We start from the raw sequence: 26017 nt of genomic DNA, 5'->3' as shown, positions 1-26017 counted from the left end.
ATAAAGATTTATTTATGCATACAAGAGCTGGGGTGGAGGCCAAAGATGGGGGACTGGGGTGAAGGAGTCACCAGAGACAGAGTGGGGAGCAGAACAGGCAGATCTACTGCAATATACTGCCGAGGGGAGCAGCGGGCAAGTTAGGAGAGGTCTGCTCTGCCATGTGGGTATCTCCTTGACTGGCTGGGGGATCAAACTCATGCTGCAGAGGCTGCGGATAGCTTCACAGTTTTGGCTTAACCCCTTGGGTTACCAGGGAGCCCCTGAAATGTTTTTGACACAAGGAATCACAGTCACATGGTGTTAGTTTTCATAGAAAACTCTTTAACTTTGTGTGAATAGCTATAATCAGAAAATCACACAAATAATTTGAGACAACTGAAATATATTGACTTCACTTCATGGAAAAACTCCTATAAACAGGAGGATTCTCAAAAGTTCTCAAAAGACACAAGACATGCTACATCATAAAAAAAAAAAATAACCACCTCAAAGGAGCCACAAGGTGACTGTGATGTCGAATATCAGTGGCTATAAGAAGTCACAATGATATTTCTGGAAATTGGGGTTACATGTAAGTGACCTTATCTGGCTTAAAGAATGAAGATTTTCTGTACTTGGTATTATCTCCATTAAACAAAAGTTAAAATTAAACCATAAGTCGAATAAAATCCTCCCACTTGGTAAAATACTGGCTAAAGATTTTAGATAATCATTTACCTATTGGGGGTGAGAAAACCCTGAAAAGAGAGGAGAAATTTATTATTTGAAAGAAATGAGGACCCTGCACTACTCCCTGAGGTGAGTCTTCAATCTTTTCCCAACATTCTACTTTTATGATGATAAGAATGGGCCTTTTTCAAGGGGGAGAGGGGGTATTTTGCTGTTTTGGGGTAGAGATGTTTGGGTTGGCAAAAAAAAAAAATCTCCTTTTTTCTTGAGCTAACTTGGAAAATCATGGAAAAATCACATTTTCTTCAAATCACATTTTCTTCAAATAACCCCAGAACCTCAGGGATAAATTATCTGATAGCTACAGAGACAGAATCTGAATTATCTGAAGTCTGGAAATAAACAATTTTAAACTGTATTTTTAGGGGTTATTATCATACAATATTGAAACTGGGATAGAGGGCCTAAAGCATAAGTTTCATAGATCAGAATTTTTTTTTTTTTGAGTGTTACATACAAAGAAAGCACTGATCATATCTATGGTGAACAATAAATGTCAAAACTGAATTCTGGCAGAGAAAGATATTCATCTGGGCTATAGGTCAGCTTAATCAAAACAGATGGCCCTGGGTCTCTCTAGTGGCACAGCAGGTTGAGTGCAGCGCTGTGAAGCTACCTGCAGCCTTTGCAGCGCAGGTTCGATTCCCGGCCGGCCTAGGAGAGTCCCACATGGCATGGCAGACCTCTCCTGTCGTGCCCACTGCTCCCCTCAGCAGTGTATTTTGGTCAACTGCCTGTTCTGCTCCCCGCTGTGTCTCTGGTGAATTCTCTCACCCTCCTGTGCCTCTGGCCTCTACCTCAAATCTTGCATAAAAATAAGTAAATGTAAAAAAAAAAACAAACAAACAAACAAAAAAAACAGACCAGACCTTTCCAATGAATGTTTGTTTGGGAAGAAGTAAAACACACACACAAAAAAACATATATTTGGTAAATTATTAACAGGTGAAGATTTGGGGAGCAAAGGATTTTCATTTTGTAGCTAAGATTAAGATCCACAGCTACTTTTCTTATTTGGAGGAAGTACTCAGTGCTGAGTCTAAATAGAACATTTGCAATCTGGAGAATTCTGCCTGACCCCTTAAAGTGCAGTCTCTACAATGACCTAGTGAATAGCATAAGAGTTTATATGCATGTTAATGCAAATGAAATAGACTTAGAGTCAGTCTTGACCAAGGGAATTGAATAAATGGATCTAAGAATGGTTCAATATATGCCAGGTTCTCCTAACCTATCCCTAAACATAGGATTTTCACATTAGGACTTTCACATTATATGTGCGCCTGGGCCCTCTGACTCGAATTATAGCTTCATAGATACAAGATCCACTTGCAATCTCCCTTCCAGGGGGGATTAACAGGTACTTCAAACCAACATATCAAAAAGTAATCTCTCCTTTTGCTTTTGGAAACCTGTTTTCCTCCTGCTTGTATTCCCATCCAAACTGAACATAACACCATTCATTTGTTTGCTCAAGTCCCAACTCTAGAAGTCTCCAATGAGATTCACTAACTCTCTCACTAACCCCCATACCCACCTCATTGAAATTCTTACTAACTCTGTCTTGGAACACATTTCTGGTATGGCCTTTTTCATCGTAACCACCCTACATTGGAAACACCAACTCTTGCCAGAGTAATTCCAACCCTCCCTCTCCATCTATCCAGCAGATCCTACTTAGTGTGGCCCCTGACCACCACTCTGATCAGAACTTACACCATTACCTTCTGAATTCAGTCTGCATTTGCCATATCAGCCCACTCTACCTTGAAAAGTAGGGCATAAATATTGGTTCCTTTGCATGGAATGTTCTTTCCAGAGTTACTTCCTTCTTATCATTCCCATTTCACTTCTACCTACAACCAGACTTGGAAATGTTGTTAGATATAGAAAGCAATTGCTCTCTGCTTGTGATGGTAGTTTCTTAGTCACTGTGAATCTTCTCAGTTTCTCATAGCAAATGTCATTTTTTAAATGAATTATTATATTTTATATAATTCTTACATCATTTTTCATTTTTGCATAATGTATGTATTTTCATTTTGGTTATATTCCCCATACAATTCCCACCTCCATTATTCTGACCCTAATCCCTCTTCTCCTCATCCTTCTTGATGTCTGTTCAAGTCCTGCATCATATTGAGATTTGCTGGCACCACGGAGGTATAGAACATGAGAATATAGGTTGTAAACAGTAAATCGGTATAGAGCAAAAAGTATAGTGATAGACATTGTGGAGATGCCTGGTGACCATTACTGTTAGTGATTAGAAAAATTCAAAGAGCTTCTGTCCTAAAAGTCTATGAAGTGGACGATTTAGCAAGAACTAACTCGTTTAATCATAAACTCCAGAGAAAGTGCTTTTTAAGAAAACATTTGTTTTATTGGTTAGGCTAATATTTACTGACTGAATAAATGAACTAGTGGTGAGTGAACTCTGAGGAATATGTAAACTAGAAGAATCTATTTAGAAAGAACCCTTGGGGAAATATGCTACTCTGTAAACAATGGCTTCAGTAATTGTGACTGCAATAGCCCTTTGTATTCAACTGATGACCTAACTTATGGACAGGAATACAATCAAATTAATTTGACACCAGAATATTCTGTCTCTTCATTTCTTCTGAGTTCCCAGAAACACAACTACTTTGCCACTGAGCAATGATTTTGATTTCAGTTCAACCTTCAATTGGTTTCTAAATTCCAAGATAAACTGGAGGGCTCCATGGTTTACCATTTTTGCCTCTGAGTGAGATAATGAGACATCTTGTCTTTTATTAGACACCAATGCTATCAGCAGCATGCACAGACATTATGCAATATTTCCATTTGTACTTAAAATGAGTATCATCAAAGAATCAGTATATACTTCCATTATTATTAATAAAAGAGCAGTGCATGGAGAGGAACAAGGAAAATATCTTATGGGAAACCCCTTCCCTCACTTTCCTTTTTATCTGAATAGCCCAATTACTTTAATCATATTCAGAAAGAGTATTTTCAGCCTCCCAATAATCTTTGTTGTAATTGAAGATTAAGTCCATTGAAAATCACAGTGCTAACTTTATCTAACAGTGGATCTCCCCAATTTCCAACTAGGTCCTCAACGAGGGGTTTCTTTGGTTTCACCCTTTTCCTCCCTGTCAGTTCCAACCATCACCCTTCTTGTGCGATGAGCATTCTGATCATCAAGATGATTGTCAGGGAGCTATAAATGATGGTCAATAGGAGGCAGGAAGAAAGTACTTTGAGACTCTGTGATCTGACTTGGAGTTTTGTGGCCTGACGGATACTGAATATTTATCCTTAGAGTTTCCTAGAGGACACATGCGTCAGTCCCTTCTATGTCATGGTGATGCTTGTCCACTCCTTGGCCATTACAGTTCCCACCTCCAATGTTGGACATCCTGCAGCCCCCACCCCCCCACACATTTGGGATTCTACTGCTCTTGGAGATAGTACTCTTGGGCAGGATTTTTTTTAAAGTTATAAAGTGGACCTCCTGATTTTTTTACACCTGCTTCAGAAGGAACCTCAGGTGTCTGTCCAGGAATCACCTGCACCTGCAGCTGGGGGGATCTTGTCACCTCCTTGTACCGTGTGAGTCCTTTCTCTGCAGCCTCAGGCCAATAATTGCATCTCATGTTCTTAATTCAGAGACATGTGTCACTTATTTCTTCCCTTTTTAGAGAATGATATGATCACACAAAGCTTCAGGGGACGTAAGATAACTTTAAATGAGCCTACACTTTCACAGAGTTGGCTGAATATGTGGCTGCATATGAACTGCATTCTCCAAGGAAATTCTTACCTTCTTCTTCTTATACAACTTAAGTCTAAATGAGAAAATCCTAAAGATACCAATGAAAAAGTAATTGAGACAGTAGAACAGTAAAGTGGGAGATTACAAAATTAGTTTTCAAAAATTAGTTATGTTTCTGTATGGAAAGAAACTAGAAGAGAGAGAAATTTTTTAAAATCCCATCTATAATACATCAGAAAATTAATTTCTTTAGAGTACATTTGACAACAGGGTTAATGGACCAGTACAATAAAAACTACAAGCACTGTTAAAAAAATTAAGAAAACACATACACAATAAATGGAAGCTATTACTTGTTCATATACTGGAAGAATTAACATTGTTAAAATGTCCATCTTTGGGGCCTCCCTGGTGGCACAGCCAGTTGAGCGCAGTGCTGTAACTGTCCACAACCTCTACAGTGCCGGTTCGATCCCTGCCAGCCTCAGAGCAACCCACATGGCAAGCAGACCTCTCCTGTCTCACCCGCTGCTCCCCTCAGCAGTGTATTTTGTCAGTCTGCCTGTTCTGTTTCCCACTTTATTTCTGTTGAATCCTCTCACCCTCCCGCACATCTGGCCTGTAACCTGGTTCTTGTATAAATAAAATCAATCTTAAAAAAAAAAAATAAAATGACCATCTTTCCTAAAACAATATACATATCCCTTGTAATCCTTATCAATGTTTCAATGGCATCATTCAAGACATAGAGCAAACACTACTGAAATTCATATGGAAGAACTAAAAACTGATCTGTCAAAACAATTCAAAGAATGGGAATATTGATGAGATCACATGGCCAGACTTTAAACTATATTAAAAGCTGTAGTAACCAAATTGTGTGATGCTGGAATAAAGACATACACTTAGACAATGGAATAGAATTGAGAGGCAAAATATGAACCCACACTTACATGGGCAGTGAAAGTATAACAAAGGATCTCCAAATACAATGGAGAAAGGAAAGTCTTTTCAACAGATATTGTTGAGAATACTGGACATGCAAAAGAACGAAGCTAAACCACCATCTCACAGCTTACACAAAAATTAATTCAGATTAAAGATTTGGCTGTTTCATTTATTTTTTTTAAAGATTGATTTATTTATGCTTACAAGAGCTGAGGCACAGGCCAGAGATGCGGGGGGTGAGAGGATCCACAAGAGACAGTGGGGAACAGAACAGGCAGACTGTCCGAAGCACACTGCTGAGGAGAGCAGCGGGCGAGTCAGGAGAGGTCTGCTGTGCCATGTGGGTTGCTCCCTGGCCTGCCGGGGATCAAACTCATGCTGCAGAGGCCTCGAATTGCCTCATGGTGTGGTGCTCAACCCCTGCGCCACCAGGAAGGCCCAAGATTTGGCTGTGTTAAATGAAGCCATGAAGGATATAGCAGAAAACAGTGGCGTGACATTCCACAACATTGACTTCAGTGGTGTGTTTATATCATTGTCAACAAGAAGATAAACCATAGAGAACATAAATATCCACAACAAATGAAAATGCTTCTTCACAGGAAAGAAATTACCACCAAAACAGAGGACACCATATTGGATGGGAGAAAATATTTGTATGCCATACAACTGAGAATGGTATGATATCAAGATCTATAAAAAATCATCAACACAACAACAGCAAAAAAAAACAAAGAACCCAATTTAAAGAAATAGTCAGAAGAGCTAAATAGACCCTTCTCCAAAGAAGACGTACATAGGTCAACAGGCCCATGAAAAATGTTTATCAGCATTTTCCAAGTGGGAAACGCATATCAAAACCACAACGAGATACCATCACAAAATGAGGAAAGGCAATCTTGTTAATATATAATGTCAGGTAAATAGTAAAGCCACATTGAAATGAATGAAGCTGGATTACTTGCTAACACCATAAACAAAAATAAACTGCAAGTGGATTAAAGATTTAGACCTGAAACAATAAAAATGTATAGAAGAAATCATTGGAGATACATTCCATGGTATCAACTGTAAAGTTATTTTTGGTGATACAGCCCCTAGGACATGGGCATTAAAAAAAAATAGGGATTACCTCAAGTTTCAAATTATATACAGTGAAGGGAAACATAAGATGATGTAATAGACACCCTACTGAATGGGAGAAAATATGTACATTGATAAACTGTAAATTCAGTAAAATATAACTGAAGAGGGGTCAATATGCAATATATATACAGAGGTCATAAAATTCAACAACAAAAAATGATCCAACTAATACATGAGCAGCAGATATAAACAGGCAAATCACCAAAGAAGATATCCAGAGCTGAAAAGACATATGAAAAAATGTTCATTGTACTTCTAATAAGAGAGATGCAGATTAAAATTGCAATGAGATACCACCTCACTCTTCTGAGAATAGTACATGTTAAAAAGACCTCAACAAAAAGCGGTAGAGCAGATGTGGAGAAAAAGGAACCTACTACATTACTGGTGGGAATGTGAGCTGGTGAAACCACTATGGAAAGCAATACAGATTTATTTTTAAAAAAATGAAAATGAAATCATTGTATGATCTACACTTGGACAAATATCCGCAGAATATGAAACCATCAAGAAAAAGCTTCACTTGTTCTACAATGTTTATATCAGCGTTGAATCAATAAGGGTGTTATACAACCATGGAGTATTATATAGCCATAAAAAGGATAAAACAGTCATTTTCAAGAAAATAGAAGGAATTTGAGAAATTTCTGTGGAGCAAAGTAAATTAGAAAAATATCAAATAATGGACATTTTCATAGTAGGTATTTCTGTAATGAAAACACTTTTAAAAATGAGTGAACATTTTTAGAGGTTTAGAGGGTGAGGAGGAACAGGCATGGGGTATAAAGGGCAGTGGGGGACTATAAAGCAAACAAAAACATTCTCTTACATAAACATGGCACAATTACACAATTAGGAATCCACTACAAATATAATACTGTGATTCAGTCAACACACTAGCTGTCATGGTGCTGTCATTTATACAAAAGAAAAATGCTTGTTCCTTTCATGACCCAATCAGAGATCACATGTTGCATTTACTTCAGTGCCTCTTTATGCGTCTTAGATTCAGTTCCTCAGTCTGTCTAGTCTTCATGACCTTGACATTTTTGCAGATCTGAGGTCAGTTGTTTTGTGGCATTCAGGTTTTTTAAATATATTTTCCAGTAATTAGATTCAAGATATTCATTCTTGGCTGAAGAACCATAGAAGTGAGTTGCTGCCTTTCTCTGTGTTTCATATCAAGAGGCTCAGATGTTAATTTATCCCATTAATGGTGGTTTAAAAATGAATGTCTTGAGGAAGAGGTACCTAGGATGTGCTCTGAGGGTCCTGAGCACAGGATCTTCTGTCCCTGGGAGTTGGGTTTGCCACCATTCTGAGACAGCATGTGATGCAAACTCTAAAACTCTTGCAAAAAACATTAAAAAATAAAAGGTGTTTGCTTTACTTGTATAGGATGATGTTTATAATAGACAACTTTTCATATAATTTAATCCACTGGAATCCTATAGATAAACTTCAGTGGTGGGTGAGAGGTGGCTTATATATAAATATAGACTATTATATATTTGGTAATCAATGAGATTTTATTATAAAAATTCAAAGACATATCTAGTTTTACCATGTAGCTGCTGCCGATATCAGTTGAGAAACATGGGAACGCAGAACTGGAAAGAATACTGTAATTCAGCAGGGCAATCCAGAACAGTCCAGGGCAATCCCTCATTTTAAAGAGGCAGAGACTAAGAGGCAGGGTAACTGGGACCTTCCCAAAGCCTCAGAGTCCCAGTGAGAGAGTCTGGATAACAAACCAAGTCTTTTGAACTCTAACCTAACACTTTTTTCCAAAAAAAGTATTTCCCTCAATCCTTGGAAGACTTGGTGTTGTGTCACATATATGTTACTCACCTCTCTCTGTTTGCTCTTGTGTTGTTTTATTTCAGTAGGTAAACTCTGGTAACTGAGAGAAGAGAAGCAGCATGTCTACTAGAGAAGAAGCCATGGCAACAGAGGGAGAGGCTTCTGAAGGTGTGAACTTAAGTGTGACTCCAGCACAAACCCCCAGGAAAGGTAAAACCATATAATGGTTGTAGATAAATCTTGGTCTATATCACTTTCTTTCCTTGACAAATACTGCATCCTTTGCTACTCCCAACAGTCAAGAATTCTACACACAAAAAAAGCTTTTTTGTTAATAACTATTTAGTTTCTTAAGAGAAACTTTGATCTTACGCAGAACAGGTAGATAAGTCATTATTTATAGATGAAGAAAAATCACAGAGCAGATGGTCTGGAAGAAAATAGGAAACCAGTCTTGGTCTTTCTGCTTCTAAGTCCACGAGGACATGCCTTTAGATCTCCCTGCTCATATTTGATTCAGGTCTGCTCAGAGAACCACTTTCCCTCTACAGCAGCACAAAGAGTTGCTTTTCCTCCTCCCTCGCATCTGTATTACAACTTACATTTTTTTCTATAATATATAATAAGGAAGACTTACTTAAGAGTCCACTAAAGTGAGTCTAATTTCAAAGAAAGGTTTGTGAAAAAACAAAATAGACAGTATTAACGTGGAAAAATATGTAAACATACCATGAATGGCATTGAAATGAAAAACATATGTGGAATTGACACTTAGACAATGATCTTGGCGTTCATGCCAATAACGCTAACAATCTACCACTCAACTGATCTGCAGAGACTCAACATCAGCAATGATGGGGGAAAAGGAGAAAGGACGCAATGTGGAAGGGGAGGAGGAGAGAGCCATTCTACAGTAGAGAGACCGTTCAGATTCCACTACAAGTCAGGCGATCAAGGTCCATACCAGCAGAGGTGAATCCTGGTGCTAACACTCACCCTATTATGGTCTGATGGGAGAGCGTCAGTTCACCTGTATCATCCTTCTCTCAATAACACGTGACCTCAGTCTAGCCATGAAAAACAGTGAGAAATGCCAAGTAAGGGACATAACACACAGTACCTCACTGGTACTCTTGCAAGTGGTCAAGCTCACCAACATGAAGCAGGTCTGGGAAACTCATAGGCAAAAGTAGCCCAAAGGCAACAAGACAATGAAATGTGCTCTGGTGTCCAGAATGGGGCTGAGGGGCAGAAGGAAGACACATATCTAAGATGTCTGAATGAAGTGTGCCATGGGTTCATGTAAGTTCATTCATTGTGACAAGTGTACCAAACTTATATGAAATGGTAGTAGTAGCAGAAAGTGAATGTGCAGTATACAGACCTTTTTTTTTACGCTTTTATAGATAATCACGTGAAATTTTAGTTAAAGTTTTAGCAAATAAATCCTATGTTTTCATCAAAACGTATTATTACGAGTTCACTCTAAAATGTAAAGCCAGTTTAATATCATCTGTTAATAACTATAATAAAGTCCCATAAACTTTCTCAATACTCATCATAGCGCAATGGGTAGGTAATATCATTAACCCCAATTAAGTGAAGAAATAATGAGGCCACAGGAAGCTCAGTAAGGTGCCCCAAAACACACAACATTAGATAATACATGTGGGTCCAAATGTCTGATCCAAATTAAAATGCATTTGATAAAACTCATGTTCTTTCCCCCAAAAATAGAAATAGCATAGTTTACTACAATAACTGTGTATGTTCCACCGCCAACAGTAGCGCACCTAATATTATAACTGAGAAGCATTCCAAGTAAATTTATATTTGGCAGGAGTGCCCATTTGCAACAATTCTAGAGACTGTTACAAAAATGTGAGTGAATAAATTATTGTGGAACAAAATAAAGGTTACAATAGACAAAATTATCACCAGTTTTTCCCATCACTGTTCTCGGCTGGAGAAGGCAAAGCTGTAATTGCTGCAGTCTCTCTTACCTTAACCTGCCCTATGAATATGGGATGATCAAAATTCAAATATATATTTCTTAACAATGGGGATGCAGACAGACTCAACTAAATGCTCCCAGCAACAAACTCACATTGGAATCTGGCTGTCGGGTCCTAACGGAACTGTCCCTGCACAACAGGAAACAGTACTGGTCACTCCACCCACATTTGCTCTCTGGCTGTAGCCAGAATGTGGGGCACCCACGTGGCAAGAGGACAGGGCAATTCAATCAACCCTTCCAGCTCTGGTCCAACTATATGTCTGCACTCAACCCCAGGGTCACCAGAGGGCGCACATGGAGCACTGGCACATTTTGTGCAAGACTAGCTAAAAATTGAAAGATGAAGTTAATGTACTTCTATATGCTACCTCGCCCACACCTTTCAAGTCTCATCGCCCAGCCCAAATCATGCTAGGCCCCCTGCTCATGAGTGGCACAACCTGCCACCCCAGCCCCTCAGGTAGGAAACTTGGGAAGGCAATGTTGGAAATGAGGTGATCCTGCAACTACACCATTACTATCCATGTGCAGTGAACAGCTATTGCCAACTCAGTTTTCTTGAAATCCACTCTTTCCATCCCACTCTCCTCATTTCATCCCAGGACCCTGTCTAGAAATCTCTTTCTGAATGCTCACTCTGGCCAACTCCACACATTTTTCAAGTCTCTGATGACCAGTGTTCTGGAGAAGTTATTGACCCTCTCAATTACCAGGGGAACAGGTCTGCAGAGCAAGTCTGCCTCCTCCATTTTCCTGTTTCACAGAATGAATCTTCTTCCTTTTCTGGACTGTTGGAGGGTGCCAAGTAAAGCAGTTGCTTATCAGACTTTCTGTGCTTTCTCCTCTCAGGCTGTTGTTCACTCCGATATGGGCTGGCCTTCATCTTGCTTCTCTGTCACTCTTCAGTGAGCACACAACAAATGAATTTGAGCATCGCCATGCCAGCGATGGTAAATAACACGGCCCTGCCCAGCCAACCCAATGCCTCCACACAGGAACTCAAGGCAGTGGTAAGCTTAATGTGGACTGTTTCTCCAATTCAAGTGGTTTTAACAAGAAGGTTATTTATTGAGTATCTACTATGTTCCAGGAGCTGTATTATGCAAGAACAAAATATCTATGGAAATTATATCCCTATTTAATGTCTAAGTGTTAGCATGGATTCAGCTAGAATGAAGGAAACAGATTTTAGCATTAAGTGGACATAAAGTTTTCCCTAAAATGGTGAAAATATCTACATAAAATTTTCACAGATTTAAATGCTCTCCTCTTTTTTCACCTACTTTTTATTATCTTGATAATGCTTCTCATTTATGGGATCTTTCTTTTTAGGCTCTCATGTTTAAATTAGTCAGTTATCTGGGAAACCAGTGAAAGAGTAAGTTGAATCAATCTCTCTTTCTCTCTCACTATCTTTCTCTCTTTCTTTTGCTTGATATAATTGGTTATAGTTTCATCTGTAGGCAGAGGTTAACAGTGGTGTGCTGTCTTCATCTAGGCTCCTGTGTATGACTGGAATCCTGGGATCCAGGGAATCATCCTCAGTGCATTCAACTATGGCACAATCTTGGCGTCAATCCCTAGTGGCTATGCGACTGGAATATTTGGAGCCAAGTACGTGGTCGGTGCTGGCTTGGTCATTTCCTCAGTCCTGACCCTCTTCTGTCCACTGGCAGCTGATACTGGAGTGACCTTGCTCATTGTCCTTCGGGTTGTCCAAGGCATAGCCCAGGTACCAAGATTTTTAACTGTGAGTAGATCATGGGTTCCAAAGTGACCTCAGATACTAAGAAGGGAACTTTTATTTTTATTTTACAGACCATGGTATTAACAGGTCAGTTTTCAATTTGGGTCAAATGGGCTCCCCCAGTGGAAAGGAGTCAGCTCATCGCCATTGCTCGATCAGGTAACTGGCACCCTAATTGTCAGCCCTGTGCTGCATCACCAGACAGCTGCTGAGTGGAGGAGCGGGAAGTGACAGCAGGTTGTCTGGATTTCAGCTTTTATCACTAATCGCTGGGAACTCATCTTGGTTGAGTTTCAATCTGTAGGAGGCATAGAGAGTCCCAAGCCTGACGCCCTCATGTGAAATATGACTTCCTGACTTTCTGTAGGAATAATACTGGGAAGCTTCGTCATCCTCTCTGTCGGAGGCCTCCTCTGCGACACCATAGGATGGCCTTATGTCTTCTATATCTTTGGTGAGTTTGTGCTCCTCTGCCTCAGAATTTTGGTTTAGGACAGAGAATGCTGGGTGTGCTTTCTTAATCCAAGTCATCTCTGGTTTGCCAAATCGTAACAGATTTGGATATTTATTTAACTGAAGTTTTTTGAGGCAAGGCAACACCACACTGACAAAGAAACGGGAGTCATGGAGCAAATTGGCAGGATGCTACCCAGAAGGTACAACCTTGCCTTTGTATGGAGGGAGTGATTATACATAGTATTATACTATACATAGTATTACTCATGGCCAGAGGACAAAGAGAAAAAAGATAGGAAGAAAAAGATAGGAAGAAGAAAAAAGATAGGTTAACTGCCCTTTAGGAGAGAGGACTCTGCGAACCCAATTCAGATTTACAGCCCAGTTTTCTGGCCCAAAATTAGAGACCAAAATCAGACTTTCTGACCTTGGCTTCTGGTACCCATCTTGTTAACAAGGCATTCCGCTGATATCTCTCTGGGCGCAAAGTTACATATCAGTCAGCGGCTCCCCAGGCATTCCCGGTCCTGCCTGGTGACATATGCTCATTGTCACAGGAGTTTATGCATCAGCTCTTGCTTAAATTAAGAGGCGCCTGTAATGCCAGGATGGCACAGAGTAGGTTTTCTATAATCGGAGCAGACCAGGTAAATGAGAGTCCAGGAGCCCTTGGTGGCTACCTCAGGCTTTTCCTGAGCTTTTACATGCAGTGCAGCAACCAGGTACACGGCAGGCAGGGGTGCCGGGTGGTGTTGGGGGTGTCAGGAAGCTGGCAGGCCTCCCAGCCCTTGGTGAATCTTCACTCTTTCTCTTGTTCTCTCTCTTGCCTCTGCTTCTCTTGGTGAACATATCAATACTGCAGTCATTACTTACAAGAGTAAACAATATAACAAAAATAACAAAGGAACAAAAAGCAGGTGCCCCCATCAGGCATGCAATCCTAATGGTGCAGGGCAGAAAAGCCTGAAAATTACTTACCCACATGCCTCTGCAGGGTCAGGAGTGAATTGATTGGTTGGGCCTAATGGGCTTTGTGCCCATAAGGCTGAGCTGCCTAGCCCACACGGCAGCTTACGCAGTCTTTCATTCTAGGAGACCCACAGAAGTGGATAATGTCAGACCTCATCATGAGAGACTGCAAATCACATTTAAGTTCAGGGAACTCGAGCATGTAGCTAAAATAACCGGATGACTTTAGAGGCATCATCACATTCTCTTCAGTTTCTAAATTCAACCCAAAGAAGGAGGCCACCTGAGTTGCTTCATAAGCTGTTGAACAGGTTATCTTGGTAGGATTATAGTTTTAGCCAGGCTTACTTATTTCATACTTGTTTTAACATTCTCTTAATATTACTCAACCAGGAAAGTGTGGGAATGAGACATGATCATAGGTAAAAGTACTGAGTGGAGTAGAGAATCAGCCAATAGAGGAGGCAGAGCAGGGCAGACCACGTGAGGCTCAGGAGTGGGTGAACTACACAGAGACAGAAATTTTCAAAGTCACACTGAGTATTCCAGTGGCAGTGGTCTACTACTTTGCAATATTGTCCATACTCAGTCATGGATGGAACAGTCCATCTGCTTTGACTAACGTTTGAGGGTATGTATTTTTACAATGTTCTTTTAAATCCCATGTGCAACCTGCCTCATCTGGTGGGACCTAGAGGTTCAATCTGTTGGTGTTTTCATTAGGGGCTGGTGCTCTTACTTCGTGGTTTTTATTTATCAGGTCATGGTTTTTAGAAGAAAATATGTTAAGTGTGATCACTATGGCACATGAATCTACCAGTGTTCTGTCCTAGAAATTTCAAAAAAAATGGGCTACAAAAAATATTCAAGCAATGGGAGAGGATGCTGGGCTCATGATTTGAGAAAGAGCAATAGCATGTTTAAGACAGGAACTCACTAAATACCCATGGAATCTGTCAACATCCTACATTATCAATTTGCTAAATTTCACCAGTGCTAATTTTCACGTCTATCCCTCCATACTTGATTTTAAGTTTCTTGTTGAGAAAATTGTGCTTTTCCTTCCTAAACTCTCAAAATCTTAACAAAATCTTGGTGTTTATGGGTTGCTCTGTGTTTGTGAAGGATGTGTCATTCACAACCAAGCAAGTAAAGAGAGCTCTTGAGATATTCTTAATGACCTAAGAAGGGACTTTTTAGATGAATTTTGTTTTCAGAGCATACCAATAATCCTGTGTTGCCAAATTCCGGATAATGTTTGTATTAGGGAAAATCTATCTATTGAAGATGAATTTCAAATTTACAAATTTCCCGGGTAATCACTTGCACATATGCCTGCTGCTTAGTCTTCAGTGCTAGAGGTAGTGCTTTTGGAAGGACTAAATGATGGAAGGAACTTTGCAGAAGTATTGCAAAACTTTGCAGGAGAAGAATTCTTCCAGTACTTCAATAGAGAAGGTTTGTAGCAAGCAAGGTAAGCTCACTAGTATTTCTAGCAATGGTGCATTTCAAAACTGCCCCAACTCTGCTTTAAAAGAAATCATTTGTTCTCCCCTTTTGGGCAGCTCCGTTCTCTGTGTCTTGTATCTGCCTTGGGTAATTTAACAATGGGTAATTTGGACCATGTTCCTCCTATGACAATGGCTAAGACTTTAGAAGAAAATTGGAAACAATATTGTGGTTCTTAAAGCATGGACGAGCAAGTTACATGTGTGACCAAGGCCAAAATCAAGTGCTGGGAAAGTCCTCTCCTCCAGCGATAGGTGCATGCTAGACTATGGATGAGGACTGGGGTCAGTCACTGTGGACCACAGGATGCACCCCAGGTCAAAGTCAAATTGACAGTACTAACTGGACCCTCTTCTCCCAGGTGGAATAGGCTGTGCCTCTTCTTTGCTCTGGTTTCTTCTTGTCTATGAGGGCCCTGTGAATCATCCATTTATCAGCACTGGTGAGAAGGAATACATCATGGCTTCCCTGGCTGAACAGGTGCACTAAGCAACTCTTCTGTTATTTTCATGTCTGTCTGCATGTGTTAGAGGTGAGATGTGCAGTGGAGCAAAGCATCTGTCTTCTAACAGAAGGAACACTGTTATGTGTTTTCTTCTAGGGCAGTTCTCCAGGCTGGTCTGTTCCCTTTAAGGCTATGATTAAATCCCTGCCACTGTGGGCCATTTTAGTGTCTGCATTTTCTATATACTGGCGTAATTGTATCATAATAACATACACACCAACATACTTCAACACTGTACTTGAAGCTAACTTCAGAAATGTAAGTACAGAGGAAGTTCATTCTGTTCCTCTGTTAAATGCTTCTTTATAAAATTTTCTGTCTTTTGTTTGGTTCAAAAGTCAAGGATTAGGCCCAGGATGGTTAGGGAGAAAATGCAACCTGGTTCACTTGGTTTTCGTTGGGAAATTTTGATCACTGAAAAGAAATCTTCTTTTAATGGGAAGAGAGTGGAATGGCTCTAGGACACACATGCAGAGAATGTCACATTTTTTAAGAGGCCTAAGCAAAAACATTACATTTATTCTGAACAACAACTCCAGTGAAGGCACTCTGTTGCATGTAAGCAACAAAGTTTAATAAAATTGTGTTTATCTTTAAGAAGTTTGTGACATAGGAATCAGAAACACACTGAAAGTAAGACATGATAGTTGTTACATAAAAAACAGTAGGAATTGTTTTAAAGATTTATTTATTTGGCCTCCCTGGTGGCGCAAAGGTTGAGCGCTGGGTTGCGAAGCTGCCCGCAGCCTCTGCAGTGCTGGTTTGATCCCTGGCCACCACCGAGAGTCCCACATGGCGCTCAGACCTCTCCTGCCTTCCGCTGCTCCCCTCAGCAGTGTGCTTTGGTCCTTCTGCCTGTTCTGTTCCCTGATCCAGTTCTGGTGAATTCTCTCTCCCTCCTGCGCTTCTGACTCTAGCCAGTGCTTGTATAAATAAATAAATAAATAAATAAATCTTAAAAAAAAAAAAGATTTATTTATTTTTGTACAAGAACTGGGGTATAGGCCAGACGCACGGGAAGGTGAGAGGATTCACCAGAAACTGTGGGGAACAGAACAGGCAGACTGACAAAATACGCTGCTGAGAGGAGCAGTGGGCATGACAGGAGAGGTCTGCTGCGCCATGTGGGACCCTTGCTGGCAGGCCTGGATCAAATGGGCACTGCAGAGGCTGCGGACAGCCTCACAGCGCAGCACTCAACCACCTGTGTCACCAAGGCAGGCCCAAATAATAGGAATTTTTTAAGGAAAAACATTTCTCTCAATTTTAACATATATAGACTAAGTGCACATATGTGTGGTGCTCTCTGATTTTCTACTCAATGAACAGATTGTGGATTGGCTGACAGGAGCTTTTCAATTCTTGCTAAATGGATATTCTAATACTGGGAAGGAGGGTATAGATCTCACTGAGAGGTATATTCACATGGTCATTGAATTATTGCTTTTCTCACCCTTTGGAATCAAAAGCAGTGTCCCCAGGGTGACTGGGCTCCCTGGTGAAACATGGAAAGGGATAACAGAGATCTGGCCTCTTAGCAGAGGTCAGAGCCTGGGGCTCCTGCACACAAGGAGGCTGGTGTGCTGAGATCAGTAAGTCCAAAGATGGGGTAGGAGGACCAGAAGCAGATGAAAACCAGAACACAGGCCAGGGAGTGAGAAAACAAGACATCTAGAGAGCTAGGGCATCAGAATGAGAGAGGGACGTCCTACAGCTGCTGTTGGGGATGATCTGTCTCTGGAGTGAGGCTACGTGGGCTCTCACCCTCAGACACCAAGGCTGAGGAGGACCAGGATGAGAGTAGTTGGAAAGAGAGTTGAGAACTCAGTGCCCTCCCAGCACAGGAAGTCAAGAGACCTGAACTCGTTGCTCTCAGGGTAATTTCTCACTAAGTCACGTGACCTCGATGGTCTCGGTTTACTCATCCATTAAATGAACAGCTTGGACCAGATCAGAGTGACATGCTCATTGTCTGGATTATGTAAACCAAAGGGTGGTCCTCTGTCCTTATTCTCTTTATTGGTCATTTAAAATAGAAGCTGAATTGATAATCACAAGGTTCCCCATTTAAAAATCTCTTTTAAAATATAAAAAGGCAGTTGGAATATCTTGCTGTCTTCCTGTTCCCAATCTCCCCCGTTCTCCCAGCCCACTCCACACATAAAGTTTTTAAGAGTTTCTCAGAAATTTTCCCATTGTGCCTTTTGAGAATCCAAGCCTACAGACATGAATATTATTCTCTAAACCATTTTAACACAGTCCTTACATACATATTTTTCCCTCTCTGCTAATTGTGTGTTCATAATTATTAGCCTATTTTTGTAACAAATTTTCTTCTTTTAAATATCTTTTTTCCAGGGAAACTTTATATATGCAGGAAGAATTAGTGGTTTTTTACCCCTCAAATTGAATTTTATGAAACTTGATCCACAAGCACTATTATTATGTTGACTCACACCAGTAATGTGGAATTTGTGTTAGAGGGATGAGCATGTAATGAATAACCCCAGATCTAGACAATCTCCCCGCAGCTCTGTCTCTGTCATAGTGAGGGGTGATGACTTGTCCCTCACTCCTCTCCTTCCCAGAGTGGGATCATGTCAGCTCTGCCGGTATGTGTTGCCTTTCCCACCTTTATCCTTGGAGGTCAACTCGCTGGTTTTCTCCACTCCAGAAATATCCTTAGACTCAACACTATCAGGAAACTCTTTACTGCCTTAGGTAAGAATGGAGGTGAATGGAAGGGTATGTGGGGGGCGCCCAGGGGGCCTCCTGTTCACTGTTTGTCCTCCTGCCAGGGGTTCTTGTCCCATGTGGACTCCACCTGCTCCTGCCCTGGGTGAGATCCAGCCAAAGCACCACCCTTGCCATCTTGGTAGTGTCTCCCATCTTCCGCAACTTGTGTGAAGTAGGAGTTCTTCTCAACATGGTGGATATTGCTCCTCGGTAGGGACTCTGCGTTATCCTCATAGAAACTCAGTGCAGGTCCATCTGCATAACCCTGCTCCGACATATAGATCAAATATGAGTGACACATGAGACCTGTCACGGAAATTGTCAGTACTATAACTAATTCCTTGAAACACCCAAAGATGCTCTACTATATCAAACTTAGTTTTTAAAGTGAAAACAGGAGTAGACAGTGGCCACAGAACAGCCCAATGAGAGGAGACTCCCAGCGACATCCCTCCGTGGGGCATCATCAACTGGCACATAGGGTGGGTCCCTGAAAGGACTTGGAAACGCCACAAGCCTAGCTCATGTAAAGTGATTGCAGGCAAAGGGCGGGGACAGCAAGAGGGACACTTACCTTGATTTAGGTCAATATCAGAGGTCAATGAACTTTACCCTATAGCTGCCAGAGACATTTCACAGTAAAGAAAACACACTCATCCTCAATAATGCAGCAATATTTGTGAGAAATACCTTTTCTCAGGGGAGCCATGTTTTTTAATGAGAGGGCTTTTATATTCTAGGAGAGAGATATTTTATACACCAAACCTGGATTCTAGAAGATCAGGCTCCATAGCAGAGTCCAAAGAACATAAATGAGCTACAGGGCCCTAATCTGTATATTTTGTATAAACAGTGTTGAGAAGTTAGTACAGGTGACCTCCTCGAAGTCTCCAAGTAAGTGCAGGATCCTACTATTCCCATCAGGACATTTCATTCAGGTTTGATCCAAAGTCAGCACCGCCCCAGGCGTCCTCAGTGGTAAACACAGAGTTGTGACAGATGAGCTGGGATTAATCTTTTATTTCTAGTGAATGTTTTCTCTGCCTCTGTGTCTGTCTCCCAGGTATAGTGCCTTTCTCAGGGGACTATCGCAAGTATTTTCCTCCTTAGCTGGAGCCATCTCGACTACCATCACTGGCTATTTCATAAGTCAGGTGAGAAAATGTTCTCATGAAATATTCATAGGCCAAATCTGCATTGTCACCCAGTAGAAGTCAGACTAAGAGTATTTTCATTCCCTCCTCAATGTGGCTTTTACAGTTTGTGAAACACAAGTGTGTGAGGGGAAGCTGCCATGGTTTGGTGTGGAATGCAGGAGAATGCACAGTTTTATGAGTTTATGCTTTCTGAGATTTTAGAAGATGCATTTCTCATGTACTCAGCAAATTTTCTAGAAAGAGTCTTGACCTTTTATTTTATGACAATTTCCCTTAAGGAATTAGTTTATCTCTTGGCATTTTATGTCCCTTCTCCACCAGTTCCTTGATGAGATGTAGAGTGACTTGATAAGAGGGTCTTTGGCCTGGCTATTGCAGAACATCTGTAGTATAAGCATCTGTCAATTGTGCACATGGGTTTTGAGCATTCCCCTCATTCCTTCCGCCAGTCCTAAGGAATTGGGATGAGATGCACAATGAAAATGCTGAAAAGTAAGTCACACCTTACTAGTTCCCTTAGTCACTTGTCTACTGAAGTGTAGTCCATGATCACTCTGTAATCCAGCAGAAACCCTGGAATGATGTGATCCAAAAAAGTTTCATCTACTTGCTACCTTGACCCTCCTGTATAGAAATTTTCTCTTCAGTGAGAGTGGACAAATCCCAATTTAGGCAGACTGGCAACCTCATGATGGTGGTGATGTTGTGTTTGGAGTCTGTGGGTTTGGAGTGCGGGGTGCTTGGGTTCACTCTGGGCAAGGTCTCACCAGAGCTCCTGTTTCAGTAGCACACTGCAAGTTTCCCAGGTGAATTTTTCACAAGACAGAGATGGTAGTTATATTTAAAGGGCAGGTTTATTAGGGAAATGTCTAACGGGGCAGGGAGAGGGGCAGCCCAGACCCCGCAAACCTGCCTGCTCTAAATAGGTTTTGCCATGCGCCGCATCAAAATAAAACATATGGGACTTTAATGAAAAGGAACTTTAGTACAAATAGGAAACAATTCAGGAAAGGCAAAGAATATAGTTTCTAAATCAAGCACCCAAAGTTACCTGTCCCCTCATGGGTAAAACTCCATCCAAATGGGATTGGCCCAGAGCCAGGCCCAAAGCCTGCCACAGGTCTAAAGCACCTTCCAGTGGGGACCCACAGAAAAGGATCAGAAACACCCAGACAAGTCTGGGAGGAAAAGAGCAAAATCAAAATCCAGACAAAACCCGCCATGGTCACCTCCCCACGGGTCTCTCACCCACATCTGTGTCACCCAGTCCACGACCAAAAGGCCAGTGTAGTTTCTCCAGATGTCTGTCTGCTCCATGTGCCTCCTCCAGGGCTCCTTCTGGCTCTCCATCCTGCTTCCTTCCTTCCTCAGTCTCCTCTGCAGCTTCTTCTCTTCTCTTTAGCTCCACCCTCCTTAGGGTGGAGCAGGAAAACTGGAACTTCCCCTTTTCTTGGGCACCACCCTGTTACAAAGGGACAGAGAGTAAAAGACACTTACATAGACACAAGTGGGCAGGAAGAGCTGCCCCAAAATGGACAGGTTTGCTGGGAGAGGCCAGCATGGTTGCAGGCAGACGGCCCTGAGGAGAGCAGCCTCCACTGAGGTAGGAGAGTGAAGAGAAGTCCTGGCAGGTACAGGGCATGGGCAGGCAGGAGGCCTGCCCTGCAGAGGGAGAACGTTAGCGAAAGGAAACACCTGCATAGTCACAGGTGGGCAGATGGACTGCTGCTGCATGTCAGAGCTTGTTAGGTTTTATCATTTTCAGGGAGGGACTCATATATGTGGGTGGGTGGCTTGTGACCCTGACACTCTATAGCAGTCTGATAGTTTCCGGGTATTTCACCTCTGGGTCTGGGCGTTGATGCCTAAGGGTTTTGGTTTTTATAAATGGGTTAATGGCTTACACTCATCCCCTCTACCCCTACCAACTTGTGTGAGTTAGGTTCTTGACCTTGTATCTCCTTTCCAGTTTTTCTATTATTCTCCATCAGTGGCATCTATATGAATCCATCTGCCAGATTGCAAATACCCCAGTGGGCATTGGAAAAGCCCCATAGGACCTAGAGAAACTTACCTGCATTATATTTAGGATAGATCATACATCTTTTGATAGAAAACACTTTCTGGGGAAGGATTCCAAAAATACCATTTATCCCTAGAAACCATCTTCTCAGGTGCCCAGAGGGTGAGTTCATGAGAATAATTCAATAGTGGGTTGGACTAGGGTGATGGTTGAGCCCTAGTCCTATTTTTCTCTCTTCCTCATAGAAATCACCCATCCTTTTGGATCCATATCTGCATCTCTCTCTCAAGTGTGGCTTTCTGGAGTTCAGAAAGGGCATTACTTAAGTTGGAGGGTGAAACAATGCAGTGGGGAGAAATATTGGGATGAGGCCAGAGTCATGTGGGGTGAAAGATTCACCAGAGACAGAGGGAGAACAGAAAACAGATTTATTGAAATACAACACTAAGAGAAGCAGCAGGTGGGAGGGGAGAGGTCTGTGCTTGTAGGAAGACATGGGACTCCCTTTTGTAACCTGTTTCGCAGGGCTTCTCATAAGTGGGGAGTTGATTTGAGCAAGTTACTTCTGGGATGTCTGGTCTTGGGAACTGACATCGGACACAAAATGTATCCTGGCCCTGCTTCTGCATCCATAGTCAAAATGATCGGTCTTATGGTCCGGTTCCCACAGCAACCTTATCAATTCCCTTTGTCTATTCGTTTTTAAGTAACCTGCATGGGTGGGGGCTTCGTTTTTAACCTTGTTAAATGATAACCAGACACTAAAGAGCAGTATTTCTTTCTCTACTTGGACAATGCTGCTGGCATACTTGCCCAGTCTGCTGGTCAATTGCCTTTGGCTTCTGAGGTGTCAAGTCCTGATGTGTCCCTGTGTTTACAATTTCACCAAGATTGAGGAAGCAAATCAGTTTCTAAAAAAAAAAATCTATGGCCTGCTTCCTGTTCTTTATATGTTGTCCTGGGGAAGACAGGAAGCCTCTTTGCTTCTACAACATTCCAAACTCTGGGGCTCTTCCAAAAGCATAGTGGCTATCTGAATATATGACAACTGTTATGCTTTTTGCCAACTTGGAGGCCTTTGGTACAGATTCTACCTATTGAGCTGAATGTGCCTCAACCAAATTGGTATTTTCAAAGATTGACCCCTCAGAAATGACAGTGGGATTCTGGATGAATCTCAGAGGTATTAGCATCAGTATGCCAAACAAAGACAGGATTAGTTCTTGAAACTTCATGCAAGTTATTCTGCAATTTAAGGGAATCAATTCATCGGATGCAATTATGGTGAGATTCAGCTTCCTTAATTTTCTCTGGCAGCAAAGTGCTGGGTTCAAGCTATCAATTTTACATCTAAGAATCATTATTTTAGGGAGAGTAGGATTAGCTCATGTGAAGTAGACCAGTTTGCTGAGTAACACTATGTGTGCTGTGAAGTTGGGATCACTTCTACAGAGTGTGGTGCATTAGGAAAACACAATATGTTTATGCATCAGAGCTTCTTCTGTAGTTCAGCACCAAGAAGTTGCTGCAGATATGGTTCTTAGACAGGAGGGCAAGTCTCCATTGACTATAAGAGCCCTAAGGGCCACTGGAGAGCTCTACCTTGAGTTCAGACCCCAGAGGCTTTACAAGGAGGGGAAAAGATTTCTCCTAGTTTGCATGTCCCAGAACTGGGACTCCAGTTAAGATTTATTTTAGTGTTGACACTGCTGTTTTGTGGAGAACCTTGTTACCACCACCATTTGTAGATTTCTCACTCTGAGAAAAGGCATCTGGGAAAGTAATGGCATGCAAGACAGAAAGAGGAGCTCCCGAATGGATCAGAGTCCTCATGGGAATCCCTTGACTTTCTGCTTGGACTTCCCCTAATGAAAATGATTGTAGAAGTGAACAGATTCTCTTTAGTTCCTTGGAGCAGTACTAATCTAGTGTTAAGTTTAGCCTCAAAAACTAAGTCAGAATCTTCCTCAAGGTCTCACAGTACGATATTTCGCATAACCCAAGTATGAGTTTTATATTTTTATTTTTTATTTTTTTTGATGCATCTGTGTTACCACTGTTTGTGGTTTAGAGGTATAGGATCTCCCCCTTCAGATATTGTTACTATATCACATTCAACATCAAAACATCTATAGTCCTCCACCATAGTCCAATAGGACCTTTTTAGTTTTATTTATAATCTTTGATACTTAATTTTCTGATGGAGAAAATATAGGTTGACAACACTGTTGGTAGTTTCAAGGTATAGGTTCTCAGGCAATGTGACTGGTTTAAACCTGAAGGATCTTTGTTCTCTTTAGAAATCTCTGGATCTCTGGTGTTGACACTTGTGGCCACGAGGTGGCAGGTTGTCCTCGTCTATTTAATCATTTGAATGTATTGCAGCCTGGTAATTGTGGTGGCTGTCTCTTTTTCTCTGGCTTTGAATGTTTTGGGTAATTTGCCAGCTATGAAGACCTGCATGCTAGTGGGTATTGACAGCAGAGGCGGTGCCTGCCTCTTTCCCAGAGTGGTCAACTTCCTACACAGTCTAATAATGCCTGGTCCATCAGTGGGTTCTTTAGGTGGGTATGGAAGGATTCAGGTACCAAACTTCCTGGCCTCTGGAGAAGGAGGATAAAGGAGCGCTGCCTCGCCTGTTTGTTCATCAATAATGAGAGTGGAGGTGCTAGTGGATTGTGCTCTGGCTTTGTTAAGTAGAGATTCTTTTCGTTTTAACTTTTTTAAACACCAGTAATGGCAAAGACATGACCTTATCATTTCTTCTCTTAGAAACTTTTAGGTATCAGTGGAAATAACTGTCCTAGTAGCCTGTTTTAGGTTTGAGCAGTTCTTCTAGCTGCATCTGGAAATAGAAAATTTGACAATTATAAGTGCCCCACTTGACCTCTTCAAAGAAATTTTCTGTTGGCTAATTCCTCGCACCAAGGAAATAATTGCCACTATTCCCTCCATAAATGTTGCCCATAAACCCTACAAGGGTGGTGATATGTGGTGCATCCCCTGCCACTCCTGCTTTATTGGGTTTTGAAGTCTCATTTCCCATAGTCAGCCTTGCCTAGCTGATTTCTAGCTGCACTTTTTTAATCTATGTGCGGGTATAGACTGGCTTCGTTGGTGTGTCCCAGGGTGGGCTTGGCCTTTACCTGTCTCAGTTTACCTACAAACTACTTCAGTCAACTGTAGGAGCTCAGGGTGCAGAGGATCAACCCTCATGTCACGCCCAGGTGAGCACAAAGCTGTGTGAAAATGCTCCCCCTGGAGGACCGCTCACTAGTCATCACAGCATCTAGTCTCAGCATCCTCTGGTGGGTTTGTACTCGCATAGAAACAATGGACACGTGGATCAGAAGGAGCACTTGGCCTTTTCCTGTGGAGACAGTCAAGACTGCTCCGGTTAGTTGGTCATTATATTCTAGCAAATTTTGTCTTTCCAGCTAAAACAGAATACCCATAACCACAGGCAATGGACCATCCTGGGACTAGATTTCCACACTGGGAGCTGTCTGATCTGGGATAAAAATCCTTAAAATCTCTGGGATTGTCAACCAAACCTGGAGTCACATGACCTGGCAGTAGTCACCAGTCACCATGTCTGAGCTCTGAGGAATCAAATAGAGTCAAGGTCACTTGCTGGAGCCCTGAATTTGGGTCTGCTCCTGGGGTTCAGGCAAAGTCTCTGAGACACATGAGGTCCCATGTCTTGATTTAAGGAAATTGAGTGAAACACAAAAAGGAATCAACACTGAGGACTCAAGCCAAGACATAGCTTCCAGAGAGCTCTGGGAAAACTCTCAAATTCTGAGCCTCATAAGAATTTTATAGTTTCCATGGAAAGGAAATCATTTGATATTTTCAAGGATTTTTCTAGAGACTCTCTAGACAGGTGTCCCATTAATATTTTTATTTGATATTGTCTGTGCATTTAGTTAAACAAGGACCTATGTTTGACTTTATCCTGCCTAGGTAGAGACCTATATTCTGGGAACTAAGGGTTTTATTTTCCAGGAGAAAACATTCTTTTTGTTCCTGACTTAGTTTCTTATCAAGGCCAGTCCAGCTGTTTCTGTAGGCTCTGTCCCTTACTATAAACCAGGATGAGAAGTTTCCTTATAATTGCATATTTTAACTTACACTTTCAATGTACAGTGTAGTTATCTATTGTGATTTGCCTGGACATTTGCATTCCAAGGATGTGGCACTTTCAAATGAAGCCTTAAAATTTTCAGGTGATCAAGAAAGGGTAACCCTACCTCTGAAGGAACTTATCAAATATTTACAAAATCTGTGAGATGCTGAGCAAGTGACAAAATAAAGGAAAAAAATGCAGGAACATGCTTGCGTGGGCAGGCCCATCAATGGTCATGCAGACACCCCTCTCACCGTTGAGTACATGGTGTTTATGCATTTGTACAACCTCCCATATGGGAAATGCTTTCAAGGTTGTCAGAATATATAGCAGATAAATAGAGTTTTTCCTGAGAATATTATTAACTGCCTTTATGT

The 26017-nt window shown here is 41.5% G+C and overlaps 2 protein-coding genes across 2 annotated transcripts in view; both read left to right on the top strand.

Annotated features, from left to right (window-relative positions):
• LOC311188423 (putative small intestine urate exporter) overlaps window positions 1-26017 on the top strand; it is a gene marked incomplete at both ends in the record, with an annotated part of 161112 nt that overhangs the window by 82515 nt on the left and 52580 nt on the right. The gene's annotated exons all lie outside the window — the stretch shown is intronic.
• Window positions 9961-26017, top strand: part of LOC311167726 (putative small intestine urate exporter) — a gene marked incomplete at both ends in the record, with an annotated part of 45271 nt that continues 29214 nt past the window's right edge. The window contains 9 exons of the mRNA XM_084228775.1: window positions 9961-9964; window positions 11259-11419; window positions 11908-12141; window positions 12228-12315; window positions 12524-12610; window positions 15452-15570; window positions 15692-15785; window positions 18394-18541; window positions 19395-19485. Of these exons, the coding sequence (XP_084084901.1) occupies window positions 9961-9964; window positions 11259-11419; window positions 11908-12141; window positions 12228-12315; window positions 12524-12610; window positions 15452-15570; window positions 15692-15785; window positions 18394-18541; window positions 19395-19485 (1026 nt within the window). The remainder of the gene's footprint in view (window positions 9965-11258; window positions 11420-11907; window positions 12142-12227; window positions 12316-12523; window positions 12611-15451; window positions 15571-15691; window positions 15786-18393; window positions 18542-19394; window positions 19486-26017) is intronic.

The sequence above is a fragment of the Talpa europaea genome (genome assembly GCF_964194135.1).
Source record: "Talpa europaea genome assembly, chromosome: 2".
Classification (NCBI taxonomy): Eukaryota; Metazoa; Chordata; class Mammalia; order Eulipotyphla; family Talpidae; genus Talpa; species Talpa europaea.
The sequence above is the reverse complement of the archived record's forward strand: the minus strand, read 5'-3'. Positions and strand labels throughout refer to the sequence as shown.